This window comes from Ranitomeya imitator, chromosome 5 (assembly GCF_032444005.1).
Source record: "Ranitomeya imitator isolate aRanImi1 chromosome 5, aRanImi1.pri, whole genome shotgun sequence".
Classification (NCBI taxonomy): domain Eukaryota; kingdom Metazoa; phylum Chordata; class Amphibia; order Anura; family Dendrobatidae; genus Ranitomeya; species Ranitomeya imitator.
This window is the reverse complement of record NC_091286.1, coordinates 637,992,207-638,012,419: the sequence shown is the minus strand read 5'-3', so window position 1 is coordinate 638,012,419 and position 20,213 is coordinate 637,992,207. Positions and strand designations below refer to the sequence as shown.

General features: G+C 47.2%; 1 protein-coding gene across 1 annotated transcript in view; it reads right to left on the bottom strand.

Moving 5' to 3' along the window:
- The window catches only part of LOC138637886 (uncharacterized), a 136,060-nt gene extending 121,408 nt beyond the window's left edge, over positions 1–14,652 (bottom strand). The window contains exon 1 of the mRNA XM_069726819.1: positions 14,579–14,652. Within this exon, the coding sequence (XP_069582920.1) occupies positions 14,579–14,652 (74 nt within the window). The remainder of the gene's footprint in view (positions 1–14,578) is intronic.
- Between the last annotated feature and the right edge of the window lie 5,561 nt (positions 14,653–20,213).

Genomic DNA, 20,213 nt, shown 5'->3' with positions numbered 1-20,213 from the left:
CTGGTCTGGCCAGTCCTTGAGCACCTTGATCTTTTTTGCCTGGAGGAACTTTGTTGTAGAGATGGATGTATGAGATGGGGCACCATCCTGCTGCAGAATTTGACCCCTTTTATGATTTGGAATATAAGAGGTAGCTAATACTTCTTGATATTTTAGGCTATTGATATTGCCTTCCACCTTGCAAATGTTTCGCACACCCCCATACTGAATGTAACCCCTGACCATGATCTTTCCACCACCAAATTTAACTGTTTTCTGGGTGTATTTTGGATCCATACGGGCTCCAGTAGGTCTCCTGCAGTATTTGCGGTGGCTGTGATGTAATTCTACTAAAGATTCATCAGAGAAATCCACCTCCTGCCACTTTTCCAGCATCCATCTATTTAGCAGGCTGTGGGACTTTTCAAATGCCACACGTTTTTTATTTGCTTTTTGTTCAGTACTGGCTTCTGGGCACTGATTCGACCTTGTGCAGGCATGTACTATGGAGGACAGAGAATGAACTTCAATCCAATATTGCAGCCAGCATGCAGCCAGCGGGTAAGGAAAGGGTGAATCAAACACCCAAAATCCCCGCCTCCATGGCTGAAGATTGTTCCCTCCAAATTCAGGTGACAGTGTCCCTTTAAGGTGGAAACGCTGACACTTCTAATGCGAAGCGTTAATGCACATGTAAGAACAATCTTTACCTGTACTATGGAAACAAAGGTCACTTTTAGAGACCGTCCTATGAAGTTGGAAAACGCCAATACTTATGGAACATAGTAGATTCTACTCTGTGCAAAATTCAATCTTTTGACAATTTCTATACCTGTCAGCTTATGATGCTAAAACAGCAGAAACTATCTAGATTCAGGACACCTCAGGAAATTTTCATACCAATCCCTGGTTTGCAATCATAAGGCTTCAATAGTTATTCTGGAGAAACAAATTTCTATTGTTTATGTAAATGGAAAAGTCATGCCTAACGATAAGCTATCAGGTCACTGACTGTTCCTTCAACTGTGCAAGTAGGTGTGCTTCATTAGAAACAAAATTGTCTTCCATATCTTGCTTAAGGTCATATGTCCTTTCCTTTTGAGACTTACATGGTTACAGAAATACTCACGCCTTATGTTTTGCCTCTTATAAGACTTCCTTAAAAATCCACACCTTATGTTTTGCCTCAAGACTTCCTTAAAAATCCACATCAAAGATTAAATAAATAATATTTTAATTGATTTTTTTAATGTGGATTTAAAGCGGATTTAGTTCAAGAGCCACATAAAAAATCAGTATAAACATAAACACATAAAGTTGGTGGGCTAATTTTTATGTGGGACAAGATGAAATTTTTATTAGTATAATTTCTTCCATTCTCTGTCACTTGATGTTGAACAAAAATTTATTTTGCCATTATTGTTTTATTTTAGTTTTTACAGAGTTTATTTTACAGATTAAACAGCTGAAGGGATACCAAATATGTATCATTTATTTTAATAGTAAAATATCTTATATAAGGGAAGATGTTTGGGGGGAATTTTAATATTTTATTATGCTTCTAAATATTCTTAAACTTTTTTTTCTTCTTTTTCTTTTTTTAACTTTTTACACTCTGGAACTTAATCTTGTATTAGGCCTCCTTTACATGTCCTGATATTTCCGACACTGGAAAAACTAGTACCAGTGGTATCTGTGTCCATGTGTCAGTGTGTTTATGGGTGTGACATACTCGAATAGAATGCAGAATAGAAATGACAGATGGTTAGATGTTAAAGATGTGCAAAGATATATATACTGTACATACATACCAAGGAAGGGGGCAACCACAACCAACATACAGATAGAAACCAGATAGGACACCAAGCAGGAAGTAGGTATAAAATGCCTTTATTATATACAATTGGCAAATATATGTATTAATAAATCATAATTTGTGCGCACAAGGACACAAATATAAACTAAAAAATGAAGCAATATTTATATAAGTATAAAAAATATATAAAAAGGAAGATGGTAAAGACTGACCCAAAAATACATACATATACAAAGTAGGTGCTACCCCTAAAGATATATATGACTGCTAAACAATATTTAAAATATATCAAAAAATACCACTATATCCCAAATGAAAAAATGAAAGTGACTAAAAGGGCTGAAAAATTATATAGAATATATAACACTGAGAAATAAAAATGGAATACCCAAGGCAATGTATATGATAAACCGCACAATCTCTCAGAAAAATATATGAAAAAAGTGCACAGTGAAAAAAGCATATGTTAAAATATCAGTCATACAAGGTTGTATGAAATAAAGTGCTAAGAGGAGTGTGCAAAATTGCAAAAAAGTAATAAATAAAAAATGCACAAGATGGCGGTATATGTAGCCTGAGGTAGACAATACAATGTAAACATGTGAAATAAGGTGCTAATTGGAATAGTGCAAAAATTTGCAAGCAAGGTGCACGATATAACGGTATATAAAACCTGGAAAAGGGATAGTGCAGCCAAAAACTATGTGACGGTGTGAGCAACAAATACTGCTGAGACACCACAAATGGTTGTGGAAAAAGTGCGGCAAGGCAATAGCAGTACAATATATGGTTAATGGGGGGAGCGCACTATACCTTAAATTCAAATACCCAGGTTAGTGGTTTTCTCCACATTTTTCCACAGAGCACTAGTCACTACTATAGAATCTTTATACGGATATAATTGCCTATTTTGGCACGTGTATTGTTATACAGTGCTTTGGTGTTCTGTGGGTTTGTCTAATTGTACATACATACCGTATTTTCTGGTGTATAAGACGACTGGGGGTATAAGACGACCCACAATTTTTCCATATAAAATATGGAGCTTGGGATATACTCGCTGTATAAAACGGGGGGGTCATCTTATACGCCCAATCATCTTATACGGCGTGTGCGGTGCGGATGGTTCCCAGGGTCTGGAGGAGAGGAGACTCTCCTTCAGGCCCTGGGATCCATATTCATGTAAAAAAAAGAATTAAAAAAAAAGGGATATACTTACCCTTCGACAGCCCGCGGCTCTCAGAGGTGCAAGCGGCGGCCTCCATTCCTAAGGATGCATTGAGCGAAGGACCTTCGATGACTTCACGGTCACGTGACCGGTCACCACTTTTTTTGCTCTCTGTTACTCAAATTATATGCAGCACATTTAGCATAAAAAAGATATATAAAAAGGCCACATATTTGCCTGTGTGGTATTTCCGTAAGAGACCTCATATATCTGCGTGTTCCAAGTTTGGGCACTGTAGGCCGGTGTGCCCCTTTTTTTGCTGTCTGTTATTCTACTTATATACAGCACTATTTGCATAAATTAACTTCACAAAAAAGCCCCCAAAAATTGAATACAGTCTGTTATGTCAGGCTGAGGCCTGCCTGGTGTTTGGGTTTGAAAAATCATAGATTTGCAAGCATACTGATCAGATATTATTTCGCCACTAATAAATATATTTGTGTTGAGCATTTGAAATAGTGCAGTAGTCCATTTAAAATGGGCAAGGCAAGGGGCAAGGGATGGGGATGTGGACGTGATGATGATGGTGCATGCAGAGGACGAGGCCATGGCCTAGGTGATAGTGGGCAACAACAAAGACCCTCTCGCTCGACCTTCCTGTCCCAGTTTGTAGGGGACCGCAGCACACCACTATTGAAGCCAGAGCAGTGTGAAACGGTTGTTGGTTGGATAGCGGATAATGCTTCCAGTCACTTAGCCACCACCACCACCACCACCATGCCTTCCACACAGTCAAGTCTGAGCAGCCGTGAGTGTGGCCCGGATATTACTCACCCTGATTCTCCTTCCTCCCACCATGCTCAGTGCCCTGAGACAACTGATCCCACACTTGGACACTCTGAAGAGCTGTTCAGTTTTCCATTTCAAGATTCAGATCTCATGACCCGTCAACTTGAAGTGGGGACAGATGAGATCGCATGTAGAGCTGCCCAAAGTTTTGACCAGCCCCGGTCACGCGAAGGCGATGGTGGGAAAGTGTCAGAATAGGTGGATGATTATGAGACACAATTGCCAGAAAGTCAGGAGGAGGAGCAGGGTGCGGATGTGGAAGACGAGGTGGTCGATGAGTATGTGACTGATCCAATCTGACAGGAGGACATGCAGAACGAGGGCAGCAGCACACATGAGGAAGGAGGCATATCACCCCAACAGGCAGGAAGAAGCAGTGTGGTGGCCACAGACAGAAGGCATGCATCCGTTCCCCGTGACACCAACATGAGGGAAGTTGCCATTCCAACTGTTAGATCTTCCAGAGTCTGGTTATTTTTTAAAGACTCTGGCGATAACCCCAAACAGGCCATTTGCAGCACCTGCCATACCCACATCAGCAGGGGTAGCAAAACAACCAGTCTGACCACCACCAGCATGATCAGGCACATGGCAGCAAAGCACCTGACTTTGTGGGCCGAACCCCAGTCTCCAGGACCACTGCCTGCAGGTCACACCACTGTTTCTTCCACTGTTTTGCGTAGAAGCCAATCCCCAGTACACCGTGTATGTGAAGATGCCTCTAGCCCTGCACCTGTTGTGGCCCACAGTCAAGGGGGCTGTGATGGCACTCTTTTATTATGTAACAAAAGGACCCCACATTGGGGAATTCGGCATGGCATTACATTGGGTCTACTTCTTCATTCTGTCTCCTGCAATGTGTCCTTTAACTGCCACTAGATCACCAGGGTGAACGTGCTCTGTACGGTGCATTTTGGGCAAGGGGGCTGTGATTGTGATGGCACTCTTATTTTGTAAAAAAAGGAACCCACAATGGGGGGTTGGGCATGTATTGGGAATTGGGCACACACCACATGGCCGACTAGGGTTGTTAAATGTTAAAATTACATTTCCCAGTGAATGCATTTGTAGTGGTTGAAAGCAATGTTAAAGTTGAAAAACGCTTCAAAAATGCTGAATCTGAACTAAACCTAAGTGGGGGAGGAAATCTTCGTTCTGGGGTTAATAATTTGGCCTTAAAGGCAAGTCATTAACCTGCAAAGGATGTACCTTAACATATTTCCCAGCAAAATCCGTTTTGGTTTCGTTTTAGTGTGTTTTTGGTGGCACCGGGAAAAATGGCATGAATCTCGGAAACAAAGGTTTGCAGCTGTGAACTAGGAGTCAGGAATGCTTCCAGGGGCGATCCCCATGATGTCCCTGTGTCATTTGAGCAGCGTTTCCATCATTTTCAGATGTTTTTAGACCTTAGGGCTCATACTCACTTGCGCGAAACTCGGATGAGTCTCGCATGTTAATACCCGGCGCTGCTGCCGGCACTCAGATCGGAGCGTGCGGCCGCATAGGAATACATGCAGCCGCACACTCCGCTCCTCTGTGCCAGCTGCAGTGCCGGGTATTGCCGTGCTAGACTCATCTGAGTTTCGCGCAAGGGAGTATGAGCCCTTAAAAGGACCCCCGGGGAGATCGCGGTAAAAATACTCTGGTCTCCCATAGACTTACATTGGGCTCGTTGTTCTGGCCGAGTACCCGAGTATTCCAATCTGCTCGACCCGAACAATGAGCACCCAAGAATTTTAGCATTTATGTTAAATCAGGGGCACATCAAAATTTCTATGTAATTTGCGAGAGTTGCCAAAAGCCAGTAGTAAATAAAGACTTGCAACAAAAAAGGAAAGCACTACTGTAATGCTTGCACACTACACCACACAATTATAGTATTAATAAAAAGGTGATAGTCTCTATTGGTACACAATAACAAGAAAAACAAAAAACATAAGTAAAAACATATGGGAACCCCACTCCTAAATCCCCACACAATAAAGCATGCATATAAATAGGATGCAACAATGAATCAATCAACTAGATACCAAATCAATAAATGTATAATAACCAGCATTTTAGTGCTCGCTCATCAGTAACTTCTACATTACTAACACCAGGGCTTGATGCCAACTGTGATTTTTTACAAATCACAGCTGACATCAACCCCAACCATTACCATCACCCTGAGGCTATGTGCACACGTTGTGGATTTTACTGCGGATCCGCAGCGGATTTGGCGCTGCATACCTGCAGCTGTTTCCCATGCGTTGTGCAGTACTATGTAAACGTATTGAAAACACAATCCCCAGCGCACATGCTGTGGAAAAAAACATGCGGAAACGCGGCAGTGTTTTTACCGCAGCATATCAATTCTTTGTGCGGATTCCTCAGCAGTTTACACCTGCTCCTCAGGTGGCAAATCAGCGGGTAATCCACAGTGCAGTTTACCTGCGGATTTTGCAAAAACAGTACGGAAAAATCTGCACACGAATCCGCAATGTGTGCACATAGCCTGACTGCCACCGCACCAGGGCAATTGGGAAGAGCGAGAAAAAGTGCCAAAATTGAGGTGGGACAGGGACTTTCCCAACCTGATAATATCAGCTCACAGCTGTCTTATTTACCTTTGCTGTTTATCAAAAACAGAGGTGACCCGACATTTTTTTTTAAATTAATTTATTTATTAGTTTAATAAATGTACTGCAAGCCACATGTTATATCATCCGTGTGCACGTGTGCGTTATGTATTGATATCCTTACTGATGGAAAAAATAGACATGTCTATGTGTTGGTCACACGGACACATGGTCCATGTGAACAGACGGCAATGTGTGCAGCCCTATAGATTTTAATGGATGTGCGGGTGTGTCTCCGTCACGTGTGAAAACTGACACAACACATACAGGAGACACTGACATGTGAAGGGGGCCTATGTCTGTTAGCTCCCATTATGCTTTAGAATATTTCACTATTGCAGTGTATTGATCCTGTCAGTGTAAAGTAATAGATTTTGTATGCAAATCCAAACTTTTTTCAGTCTGAAACGCCAAAAGATAACTCTGTTTACTTAACAGGAACATTTTACTTTGAAATTAATCTGGCAAATTTCGAACTTTCTTGGTCCTAAAAACAATTTTATTTTTGCATTTAATGGGAATGAATATGGGCCAATCTACTGTATATATCAGAATAAGGATAAGCATTTATTTCTCATTTTTCAGTGATGACTGTGCATATTCAGCTTGCACTTTATGACTCTAGTAGGGAATGTGAAATAAGATAGTATAAAATACTTTGCTGCTGAACATAGTGTCACTTGGGCTGTTACAGAATGTTCTCTCATTATTTAGAAGTATCTTTGTATTTAATCCCAGTGTCCCCGTTTTACACCTGTATTTAAGCGATAAACAAGCCGGAAAACGAAGCCCAATGTTCCTGTGCGTTTGTTCTTGTTGGCAGGACTCCCTACTAATGACTTCATGGGATTAAGTAGAACATGACACCAGATTCTACATTGTGTTACATTAGTTTCTTATGCAAATTGTCTCTTCAGAGAGGAAGAGGACTAGAACTCTAGTCAGGGGTGGATTAAGGGTAGCCAGGGCCCCAGGCTGTTCAGACACTGTGGGCCCCCCCGGTCATGTGACGGGGGTCATGTGACGGGGGTCATGATATACCCGAACCAGATTATTCCAGAAAAATGGCTGGGCCCTAACCTACTGTAACCTATTAAATATTTGTTAAAATCTGCAATACAATTTAGGTATATTTTGACCAATAATATCACATACAAGGAACAAATATTATTATTATTATTTATTGTTATAGCGCCATTTATTCCATGGCGCTTTACATGTGAGGAGGGGTATACATAATAAAAACAAGTACAATAATCTTAAACAATACAAGTCATAACTGGTACAGGAGGAGTGAGGACCCTGCCCGCGAAGGCTCACAATCTACAAGGGATGGGTGAGAATACAGTAGGTGAGGGTAGAGCTGGTCATGCAGCGGTTTGGTCGATCGGTGGTTACTGCAGGTTGTAGGCTTGTCGGAAGAGGTGGGTCTTCATGTTCTTTTTGAAGGTTTCGATGGTAGGCGAGAGTCTGATGTGTTGTGGTAGAGGGTTCCAGAGTAGGGGTGATACGCGAGAGAAATCTTGTATACGATTGTGGGAAGAGGGGATAAGAGGGGAGTAGAGTAGGAGATCTTGTGAGGATCTGAGGTTGCGTGTAGGAAAGTACCGGGAGACGAGGTCACAGATGTATGGAGGAGACAGGTTGTGGATGGCTTTGTACGTCATGGTTAGGGTTTTGTAGTGGAGTCTCTGGGCAATGGGGAGCCAGTGAAGGGATTGACAAAGGGGAGAGGCCAGGGAATAGCGGGGGACAGGTGGATTAGTCGGGCAACAGAGTTTAGAATAGATTGGAGGGGTGCAAGAGTTTTAGAGGGGAGGCCACAGAGCAGGAGGTTGCAGTAGTCAAGGTGAGAGATGATGAGGGCATGGACTAGGGTTTTTGCAGATTCATGGTTGAGGAATGAACGGATTAGTGAAATATTTTTGAGTTGAAGTCGGCAGGAAGTGGAAAGGGCTTGGATATGTGGTTTGAAGGAGAGATCAGCGTCAAGGATTACCCCGAGGCAGCGAGCTTGTGGGACTGGGGAGAGTGGGCAGCCATTTACTGTAATGGATAGGTTCGTTGGGGGGGTCGCGTGATTACCACCGCACCATGACCAGACCACAAATTACAACCACAGTGATCAAATAATATCACATACAAGGAACAAATACCACCGCACCATGTCAAGACCACATATTACCACCACTTGGTGACCAAATAGCACATACAAGGGACAAATACCACAATACCATTTCCAGACCACATATTACCACCACATAGTGACTGAATACTACAATACTGATCAATAATAAAAAAAACAAAAAACACAATACTATCACCATAAGTGCCAGTATTCACAGGAGATCTGTACTTAGTATGCGGTGTCTGTGTAGAGGTAATACAGAGATCACTGGTGGTATTATACACAGGAGCTCTGTATATAATGTATAGGTAATACAGTGATCACTGGTGACATTGTACACAGGACCTCTGTATATAGTATACAGTGTATAGTGTCAGTGTATAGGTAACACTGACTCACCAGTGACGTCTCTAGTTGAAGTCCTTCATCTTTCTTCCAGCACAGACCGCCATCATTTCATCCAGCCAGGACTCGTTTCTGCAGGAAATAACACAGTTATCTCGAGCTCCGCTTGCAGAACACATTACTTAATTTTTCACAACTTCTACATTACACCACATGAAGAAAAAAAGGCGATATAGTGTCACTCTGCACAGTAACAGGACCGCCCCCCATTTAAAACAGTATACTCAAAAAATAAAATAAATACATCACTGCAGTAATAATATCCCTTAATTAGCCCCTATGGTAATAATATTCCCCACCCTGGCCCCGTGTGTCTCATTCCTGGCTCCAGCCATATGTTCTCCCATCCTGCACTCATGAGTATCCATTCTACACCATATGATCTCCCCATCCTGCCCCATCTGTCTCCATCGTATCCATCCTGCCCCATGATCCAATCCTGCCCCATGTCTTTCATTCTGCCCCTTGTCTCCAATCATGCCCCATATCTACATTCTACCCATACCTCCAGTCCTGCCCCCAGTGTGTCCAGCAATCTGCCCCAGTGTGTCCAGCATATTACCCCCAGTGTGTCCAGCATATTACCCCCAGTGTGTCCAGCACAGCATATTGTCCCAGTATGTCCAGCATATTGCCCCAGTGTGTCCAGCATTGCTTCCAGACAGTGTCTCCAGCAATCTGTCCCAGTGTCTGACTCCAGCACATTGCCCCCAGTGTGTCCAGTAATCTGCCCCAGTGTGTCCAGCATTGCCCCCAGACAGTGTGTCCAGCAATCTGCCCCAGTGTGTCCAGCATATTACCACCAGTGTGTCCAGCAATCTGGCCCAGTGTCTCCAGCATTGCTCCAGTGTCTCCAGCATTGCCCCAGTGTCTCCAGCAATCATCTGCCCCAGTGTGTCCTCCAGCATTGCCCCAGTGTGTCCAGCAGTCTGCCCCAGTGTCTCCAGCATTGCCCCAGTGTCTCCAGCATTGCCCCAGTGTCTCCAGCAATCTGCCCCAGTGTCTCCAGCAATCTGCCCCAGTGTGTCCTCCAGCATTGCCCCAGTGTGTCCAGCAATCTGCCCCAGTGTCTCCAGCATTGCCCCAGTGTCTCCAGCATTGCCCCAGTGTCTCCAGCAATCTGCCCCAGTGTGTCCTCCAGCATTGCCCCAGTGTCTCCAGCATTGCCCCAGTGTCTCCAGCATTGCCCCAGTGTGTCCTCCAGCAATCTGCCCCAGTGTGTCCTCCAGCAATCTGCCCCAGTGTGTCATCCAGCAATCTGCCCCAGTGTCTCCAGCATTGCTCCCAGTGTCTCCAGCAATCTGCCCTAGTGTGTCCAGCAATCTGCCCTAGTGTGTCCTCAAGCATTGCCCCAGTGTGTCCAGCAATCTGCCCCAGTGTCTCCAGCATTGCCCCAGTGTCTCCAGCAATCTGCCCCAGTGTCTCCAGCAATCTGCCCCAGTGTCTCCAGCATTGCCCCAGTGTCTCCAGCATTGCCACAGTGTCTCCAGCAATCTGCCCCAGTGTCTCCAGCATTGCCCCAGTGTCTCCAGCAATCTGCCCCAGTGTCTCCAGCATTGCCCCAGTGTCTCCAGCAATCTGCCCCAGTGTCTCCAGCATTGCCCCAGTGTCTCCAGCATTGCCCCAGTGTCTCCAGCATTGCCCCAGTGTCTCCAGCAATCTGCCCCAGTGTCTCCAGCAATCTGCCCCAGTGTCTCCAGCATTGCCCCAGTGTCTCCAGCAATCTGCCCCAGTGTCTCCAGCATTGCCCCAGTGTCTCCAGCATTGCCCCAGTGTCTCCAGCAATCTGCCCCAGTGTCTCCAGCATTGCCCCAGTGTCTCCAGCATTGCCCCAGTGTCTCCAGCAATCTGCCCCAGTGTCTCCAGCAATCTGCCCCAGTGTCTCCAGCATTGCCCCAGTGTCTCCAGCATTGCCCCAGTGTCTCCAGCAATCTGCCCCAGTGTCTCCAGCATTGCCCCAGTGTCTCCAGCAATCTGCCCCATTGTCTCCAGCATTGCCCCAGTGTCTCCAGCAATCTGCCCCAGTGTCTTCAGCAATCTGCCCCAGTGTCTCCAGCAATCTGCCCCAGTGTCTCCAGCATTGCCCCAGTGTCTCCAGCATTGCCCCAGTGTCTCCAGCAATCTGCCCCAGTGTCTCCAGCATTGCCCCAGTGTCTCCAGCATTGCCCCAGTGTCTCCAGCAATCTGCCCCAGTGTCTCCAGCATTGCCCCAGTGTCTCCAGCAATCTGCCCCAGTGTCTCCAGCATTGCCTCAGTGTGTCCTCCAGCATTGCCCCTAGTGTGTCCACCGTTAGCTTATAAAAAAAAACAAAAAACAAACAGTCTCCTCACCTGTCCGCGCTCCAGGCGGCGAGCTCCCTCCAGCAGTGCACACTCGCCGGTGACTGACAATGACGTCAGACGCCGGCAACGTGTGCGCTGCGGCCGACTTCAGCTGCCAGCCTCCAATTGGCTGGCGGCTGTTGTTAACTATTGACGTGCGGGCGCGCGCCCGCATGTCAATTGGAAACCGCCGCAGCGCCGGGAGGGGCCCGGTGAGCAGATGAGAAGGGGCCCGATGCGGTCCCCCTCTCTCTGCCCACCGGGTCCGGGGGCACATAAATGCCGGTGGGCATTCACAGACGATTAGCGGAGGGTCAATCTGTGCGGTAGCCCAGGGCCCCCCCAGACCACTGGGCCAGGGCCGGCTCCAGGTTTTCGAGGGCCCCGGGCGAAAGAGTCTCAGTGGGCCCCCCCCTTTAACACATACCCCGATTTATGATGCCCAGATACGGCAGAGAAATGTATAGTACAATGCCAGATTTCACTTCTTACATGAGTGACAGCTATTGTAGATTCTGCAGGAGGAAAGGTGCTGTGCAGTGTATATATACAGGAGAGGTGCTGTGCAGTGTATATATACAGGAGGAAAGGTGCTGTGCAGTGTATATATACAGGAGAGGTGCTTTTCTGTTTTGAGTTTTTCTATGAAACAAAGACTTTTCTACATAAACAACTTTGTTTGGTTTTGCGGCCCCAACAGATCTGTGCTACAAAGTAACAGGTGGCTCGGGCATTAATGAGGGACCTGATGCTGAATCCTTTCCACAAACCCTAATGACCCAATTAGTGCCCTGTCATTAGAAGCTCATTAAACGCCTCCCTGTCCTGAGTAGTCATGTACAGTATGGGGGGATCCTGCAGCCCACCCCCTGACTGCTCCATACCATACACTGCCCTCTGTCGCTCTCACTATTATCCTGTGCATTTCTCTGTCATCGTTACCCCATGTTACACTTGTCACCCCCCACTACAGAGTAGCAGGGCAGCCAATGTCACCCTCTCCCGGACCCTAATGGCAGCAGGAAATGTCTGCTCCTCTATTGGGTTGGAACCTGATTTAATCAAGGAATAATGTGGATTTGTTGCCGGTGGCTGCAGGGGAAGGGTTAAGTGATGCCATGTCCTTGGTGGGAGCAGTGGCAGCTGCTGGGACCTGGACAGACACAACCAATGTTGCTGTGACTGCACAGTGTGATGTGGAGGAGAGAAGCTGAGACTCCGGAGCAGAAATCACACACATGCCAGCACTGGGCAGAGTCCCTCCAGTCACCAGCCTGGGGCCACGGGGCCCCAACGTACAGCCCACAGCTCAATTTTATCCATGGCAGCAGCTCCCCTTCCTCCTGGCATCTGGTTAACCCCATTTATGCGGGTCGGATTGTTATCTTTAAGGTTCAGCAATAACCTTCATACAGATGGGAAGGGGTTAAGCTTCTTCCTACCCCACTGGTGCAGGTTTGGTGCAGCATGCATGTAATCTGGGAGAGCTGGGTGGCTGCAGGCTGCACCCCACCAGCTGCTCCTCCAGACATCACCCACATTTTTAGGCAGCGGAGACAGACAGCAGCAGACTGAGCCACAACTGCAACCACTGCTGGATACCTTTGCACTCACTCAGGCACTAGTAGGAGTCCGATGGAATCTGCCTGATAAACTTCAGCACTGTCTGCAGCCACCCAGGGGGGAGAGCAGAGAACTGCTCTCTCCGCCCACAATGTCACACTGGCTGCCTTCTGTTAACCCCTATGTGTGCCTGCCTGGCTGCACTGACTGAGTGAGAAGATGCTTGTGTCAGAGCTGGCACTTAGGGGTTAAGAGAACGCAGCCAGCAGTGACTTTGTGGGGGGAGAGAGCATGTTATCTCCTGCTCTGCTCTCCATGCCCCCCCCCCTCTCCCCAGGGCCCCGGCATTTGCCCGCTGTGCCGGGTGCTGACGCTGGCCCTGCACTGGGCTACCGCCCATATTGACCCTCTGTTAATCCGCCCCTGACTCTAGTGACACCTACAGGAAGTAGCAATCCTAGAAGTCAATGTTGACCCTTTAACAAGCTTTGTCACATGACATAGGATAAAAGTCAAAACCAGAATCTCAGTTTTCAGACACTGTGTTTTGGAGGTGCTGCCCCTCATCAGTGCAAAGTGTGAGATCTGGTTTGGCTGTGTGAGAGGCGTTTGACCAATATCCAAGGAGTATCATTTCTCCTTGTGTAGTTTCTTATGTAATAAAGAAGAGAATAACTTTTGAAAGTTGTGAACTCTGCACTGAATCCACAATTTTATGATATGTTATAGTTAATAGATCAAGAGCATCTTGAAGTGACTAACCTCCTACCGTCACTGATTTCCCGAATGAGAAATCTCTATAGATGTCAAAAACCTTTGGTGCAGCTCAGAGATATCTCTGATGGGAAATCTGACACATTCATCTCAGCACATTAATATTGATCTCAATGGACCGAAGCTTAGACTGTTGTGTCAGAGGTTTGAGCTCAAAAGGCCTGTTAGAGGTTAAAGATTACAGACTTCATCCATGTGAATTGATTGGATGCATCTATGGCAGATTAATTTCAGTAGATTTTCACTACATTTATTGGTAAGTCTGTTTATTTAGATGTACATTAAAAGCCCTTTATCTCTTTTTGTATTATTGATACTTTGTATCCAAATATCCCAAATAATTCATCACTAAAAATAATAGTAATTTTTACCATTATGTGCCTCCCCTCTCTAAACAATACAAATAATATATCAAGGTATGAGGCCACACACCACAAAACTTCATGATCACTTATCATTTTCCTACAACTTTATAGAAGGGAGCTCATTTTTATTAAAGGTGTATTCTCAGGTTTGAAAGTTATCCTCTATCCATGGTTTGACAGTTGGGGCTCCCACTGATACTGAGAACCAGGACTCTGAAGGTAATGCTCGACCATTCTGGACTTTATTGTTGACTTCACCAATTTTCTTTACTACCTCAGGCCCTTCCACTTGGCCAGGAAGTTGCCCTCCTCTGTGGGCACCAGCACAAGTATTCGATCCCCTAGATATCACTATGGCCGACCTATTATACACCCTGGACTTTGCTTCCTGTGCCTTGAGGGGGTGGTCTTTCACAATGGACATCACGTTGGCAATCCTCTCTTTCATCTTGGCGATATGCTCTACTATGCTTCTAGGGTGTGGTCTCAGCTTCCCAGGACTCTTTCACCACATCCATGAGTTCTCTAGGGTGTCGTCCATAGAGTAGTTCAAACAGGGAGAATCTTGTGGAAGCTTGGGGAACTTACCTGATGGAGAATAGCAGATAGGGAAGCAGACAGTCCCAGTCTCGGCTTTCCTTCTCCACCGCTTTCTTCAACATAGCCTTCAAGGTTTTGTTAAACCACTCCAACAATCTGTTCATCTGAGGATGGTACACTGAGTTTCTGAGTTGTGAAATCTGCAGTGTTTCGCACAATTCCTTCATGAACTTTGACATGAAGGGGGTCCCTTGATCTGTTAGTATCTCCTTTGTTAGACCTGTTGAAGAGAAAATATGGAGCAGTTCCAAAGAGATGCACTTGCAGCGCCCCAGAGACCTGGTCGTTGCAGTAATGTCGCTCTGCCACTAAGGGGAGTGATGGTACGTCTGATGGCACTAAAGGAGTTCACCTGACCAGGTATCACAGTCACACACTACATTTCACATTCCGGCCACCAGGGGGAGCAAAAGGTTCTATTTATTAGGCCACTCCTCACACTTTGGTAAAACTGGGGGTTGGATAGGAAGTTAGGAAGAAGCTAGCCGGGTGTTGTCCAGGCAACATCCCCTGGCAGGGGGTGTTGTGGGGAAGATTCAGAGGGGTCCCTGTCAGGTGTGGGAACCTGGCAGTGACTTAGCAACAAGGACAGATCGTTACAGAACCACGCCTGCACTACCTTGCGGCGGTATCTAAAGAAAGGACACGAAGCGAAGTATATTGTGGAGAAGTGAGAAACGAGATCAAAACACAAATGAGAACCAGTAGGAGTCATGCCCTGAGATCGGCAACATCCTACTGAGGTGCGTAGCCGGTGGCCAGAACGCCAAGGAAGTAACTGACTCAAAGCATTACTTCAAACAGAGGCAGGACAGTTGATTATAGGTTGGCTGTCTAACATACATCACCTAAGAAGACATAGGGGGCAAGCGTGGAGAGGGGCATCTCTAGGGTCCCAGAATAGCTCCGAGCCTTCTCATCAAACGGGTGCATCCTAGCCATAACAAACTGGGGGACGAAGCAGAACATCAGATTACAAACGACAGTTGTAAGGACTATCCCGAATGCTCAGCAGGGAAGGACTGCAACACACAGGCGCTAGTTGGTAGGCACTGATTTCCACCTGCAAAGGGAACTCTGGATGTGCCTTCGGACCGGCCGGTCTCAGACAGCCCTGTTAACGGTGCTCCGGATTGAGGATCCTGAAGTCACCAGTAAAGAGGTAAAGAGACTGCAACCCTGTGTCCTCGTTATTAACTGCGCCTCACACCATCACCACCTACACTACTGGGAAGCCCCGGGGATACACTTCACCTGTGGGAAGGTATACCATCTAGCTGCCATTCCATCACCCCAGCGGACCCCGAAGCAGCGTCGGTCGCCCTGACTGAACACCACAGGTGGTGTCACGAACCCTTGACAAACTACCATCAACCCTTTTATTGGACGCCCCTTAGCAGGGTCACGGACCGGGTCCCACCACCGTGACAACCCCAGAACAGAAAGAGAGGACCGGTACCAAGTAACCTGTGGCCCTGTGTCTGGGGGCGCTCCAACTTGGCGTCACGAACAGGATAGTACTTAAGCCTGAAGAATCAGGTCATGTGTGCCTTGGAACTGTGATTGAAACGTGTTTGAACTGTGATTTATTGCAAGGACTGTGTATTGCTATCTGCCGCAAGATTCCCGCCAAAACTGCGGCCATTGCAGCGCCACGAGGAGCGCAAGAGAAGAAGGGCGTGGAGTGGGCGTGCACAAGCTGAAGAGCGCAAAAGATAATGGCCGCCCAGTCTAAGTATTGCTGTATTCTGAGGGCATGTCCGTCAGCCTCTGAGGTCCGCCTTCTCCTCCTCTATGGAGGGTGGAGACCGTGGGGACGGGTCCGCCCCCGAAAAAGAGCCCGGGAAGAAGATCCAGAGGAGGGGACAAAGATGGCGACTTCTAGGACACCGCATGGAGGCGTCCTGGCCCAGCGCGGGGCTGCGTCACCCGCAGCGATCCTGGAATCACCGCCGCTGCAGAGACTGACTGTCGCGGAGCTGCCTGGGGGGAAACCCGGCGGACAGATGCCTGACAGCTGGGTGGCCGCAGCCGAGGCCCAGTGGCTGGCGCGTTGCCGAGAGGCCCACGCTCGCGTGAGTTCCCGGTTGGGACACCCGACGGAGATCTGCCTCTCCCCCGTGTCCCCTCCTCTACTCGTTCCGATTGCGGCGGACCCCCGAAACCGGCCGGGGAATCATGCACCGCAGGAGCCGGACCTGAGGATCCTGCCGGTGACAGAGCATCAGCGGCGCCTGGTGGCAGCCTGGAGAAAGCAGCCCCGACCTGTAGCCATGGTTGACCTTACGGAGGAAGTGAAAGTCCCACCATCGAAGTGGGGGGTGGTGACCCTCTTCAACTCCAAGGAAGGAAGGGGAGTTATCCAGGAGCTCGGGGAGCCCCTGAAGGTCCATGTCACCCGGAGCGGGGTGGAGCCTTGTTACGGGAAGGTCAATGAAGATCGTGACCTGGAACCCGAGGATGCTGTGACCTACAGCCGATGGCAGCGGGGGACCGGCTGGATGGCCAGGGGCGTCCAGCGGTGCACAGCCCTTCAGGTCGCAGCTGAGACTTCGGAGAGCGAGGACCCCGCTACTGACCACCAGACCGACCAGGCCCATCATGTGACTGTGGGTCCCACCCGTTCTCAGCTGAGAAGGGTGGTCTGCAAGGTAAGACCGCAACCTTCGCAGTAATAAACCTCGGAAGCCCGACGACTGTAAATAGTTAACTGTTTCCTGCTCTTTTGCTGCTAAACCCGTCTAGGGTTATTTCTTAAAGGGCCCCCCTTTGTTGACCCGGGATCCCTATTGTTTTACATTTTTCCTTGCACAAAGTTATCACTGTTTAAAAGACTGCCGAATCATGGACAGTGAATGATTCACAAACTGTGTTGTAAATAGTTTGTACCTTCTTAAAGGTGCCCTCTACTGGTTTTACAAAGGAAAGAAGACTTTGTGAAGAGACTGTTTCTGAATACAGCATAGAAGTTCTTGCTTTCCAAAGGACTTGCAGATAGAGAGAATCTGCACTACCTCAAAGAGACTTAGTTCCCTCTTAAAGGGAATGTTCACGAGTTGCACTTAAGTATAATGTTGCCTTAAGAAAGTTAAATTGTAATAATGTTGAGCCTTAGGAAATGTTAATAATGTTACTAGAGATTGAGGACAGGAAAAGTTGGAAGCCGAATTTCAACACTGTGAACCCGTAGGGGTTAGAGAGTCCTCCTGAGAACCATAGAAAGATGGTTAGTTGTGCTGACAGAAGAACAGATGGCAGTAGGCCCAGACAAGGAGCTAGGCGGTCCTGCATTTGTGAAGTTAGAAAAGGAAAGAAAAAGTTAAGTTTGTCTTATAGTATTTTATAGTAAGCCTTTAGTGGGTTCAGGCTATACGCCCTTAAAGGAGAAGTTAAATTATTGTTCAGAATTTGCATTTAATAGAATACCCAGCAGTAGAGTTGAGCGACCTTGACCTTTTTAGAGTCGAGCCGGGTTTCGCGAAACCCGACTATCTCAAAAGTCGGGTCGAGTGAAATCGGCCGATTATGACGTAAAGTCGGGATCGACCGAAACACGAAACCCAATGCAAGTCAATGGGGCAGCATAGTCGGCAGTGAGTGGGGGCCAGGAAAACACCTAGAGTGCCCATTTTAATGTCAAAACCATCCATTCTTCTTAATGAAGCTTGTCAAGCGTAATTTACCTTATAATAATTGGAAGGCATTTGAAATTGGGGGTCATTTGGCTAAAGTTGTGGTGGGTAGGGCTGGTTCAAGTAATTAGTGGGCCCAGGAAATCTGGACCACGTCACGGCAGTGGAGCAGGGAGAGGTAAGTATTTCAACTTTGCAAGTGCTGTGATCCTGAGCAAGCAGGGGGGGCCCACTTGTTGGCATTGGCACTGGCACAGGGCACCTCAAAGTACAGCGGTGTGTTTGCACGGCGGGGGCGCCTCCCACCGGCAGCAACACTTTTGCGTACTATGAGAGGCCCTGTGCCAGTGACGTCGCCAACTAGTATTCCTCCCCCCACCTGATGAAGGAACCTGCACTTTCATCTGCACCTTCCTCTTTGTCCCCGTGTAAGGTGGTATGGTATGCGGGAAGAGCAACCTGACTTTCAGCAGGGTCACAATGTTGTTGTGTAGCATGCACGGGGAATGTTGCGTTATGGGTCAATGTACCAGCAGACTCATCTATCACTGGCTGGGCAATGGGCACGATGAAGTGGAAACACAGATATAGGCCCAAAGAATAAAGTGGGCTAAATGCAGTTCAAAATTGGTAACACAGGAATAACCAGGGGGCATTGCAGTGGAGGACAACTGGAATGAGAGGCTGACACAGAGAGTAGGGCCAAATCAGTAAGTAGTCGAAATGCAGTTCAAAATTGGCAACCGTAGTAAACAGGCGGCACAGCTTTGTTCAGTGGAGGAGAACAGCAAGGAGTGGCAGATACCGATAGTAGGCCCCAACCCAACTAGTAGGCCAAATGCAGTCTAACATTAACAACTACTTAACGAGAGCCTGAAAATGGAATTTCAGGACAGGAAACCAGGAGAACAGCAAGGAGTGGCAGACACCGATAGTAGGCCCCAAACCAACTAGTACGCCAAATGCAGTTGTTCCATTTAACCACAATTTAATGAGAGCCTGAAGATAGAAGCTCAGGAAAGGCAACCTGGGGAACACCTTGGAGTGTAACACACCATCTCTCTCCACCCCATACCCATTTTGTAGGCCTAATGCAGTGTACTTTTCTACAACTACTAAACGAGAGTCGGAAGACCGAAGCAATGGCAAGGAAACCTGGGGAACACCTTGGAGTGTAACACACCATCTCTCTCCACCCCATACCCAATTTGTAGGCCTAATGCAGTGTAGTTTCCAAGAACTACTAAACGAGAGCCGGAAGATCGAAGCTCAGGAAAGGCAACCTGGGGAACACCTTGGAGTGTAACACACCATCTCTCTCCACCCCATACCCATTTTGTAGGCCTAATGCAGTGTACTTTTCTACAACTACTAAACGAGAGTCGGAAGACCGAAGCAATGGCAAGGAAACCTGGGGAACACCTTGGAGTGTAACACACCATCTCTCTCCACCCCATACCCAATTTGAAGGCCTAATGCAGCGTAGTTTCCAACAACTACTAAACGAGAGCCGGAAGATCGAAGCTCAGGAAAGGCAACCTGGGGAACACCTTGGAGTGTAACAAACCCTCTCTCTACACCCCATACCCAATTTGTAGGCCTAATGCAGCGTAGTTTCCGACAACTACTAAACGAGAGCATGAAGATCGAAGCTCAGGAAAGGCAACCTGGGGAACACCTTGGAGTGGAACACACCATCTCTCTACACCCCATACCCAATTTGAAGGCCTAATGCAGCGTAGTTTCCAACAACTACTAAACGAGAGCCGGAAGATCGAAGCTCAGGAAAGGCAACCTGGGGAACACCTTGGAGTGTAACACAACGTCTCTCTACACCACGGAAGGGCTGATTCTTAGGAAGGAAGGCTGTTGGAAATAAGCATTGCGCGTCCGAGGGTGATTATATTCTTATTAGGTATATACTCACCCTCGGACGCGCCCTGCTTCTTTATTTGGAATGAATGTTTATTTGCAATGTGGTGTTGACTTTC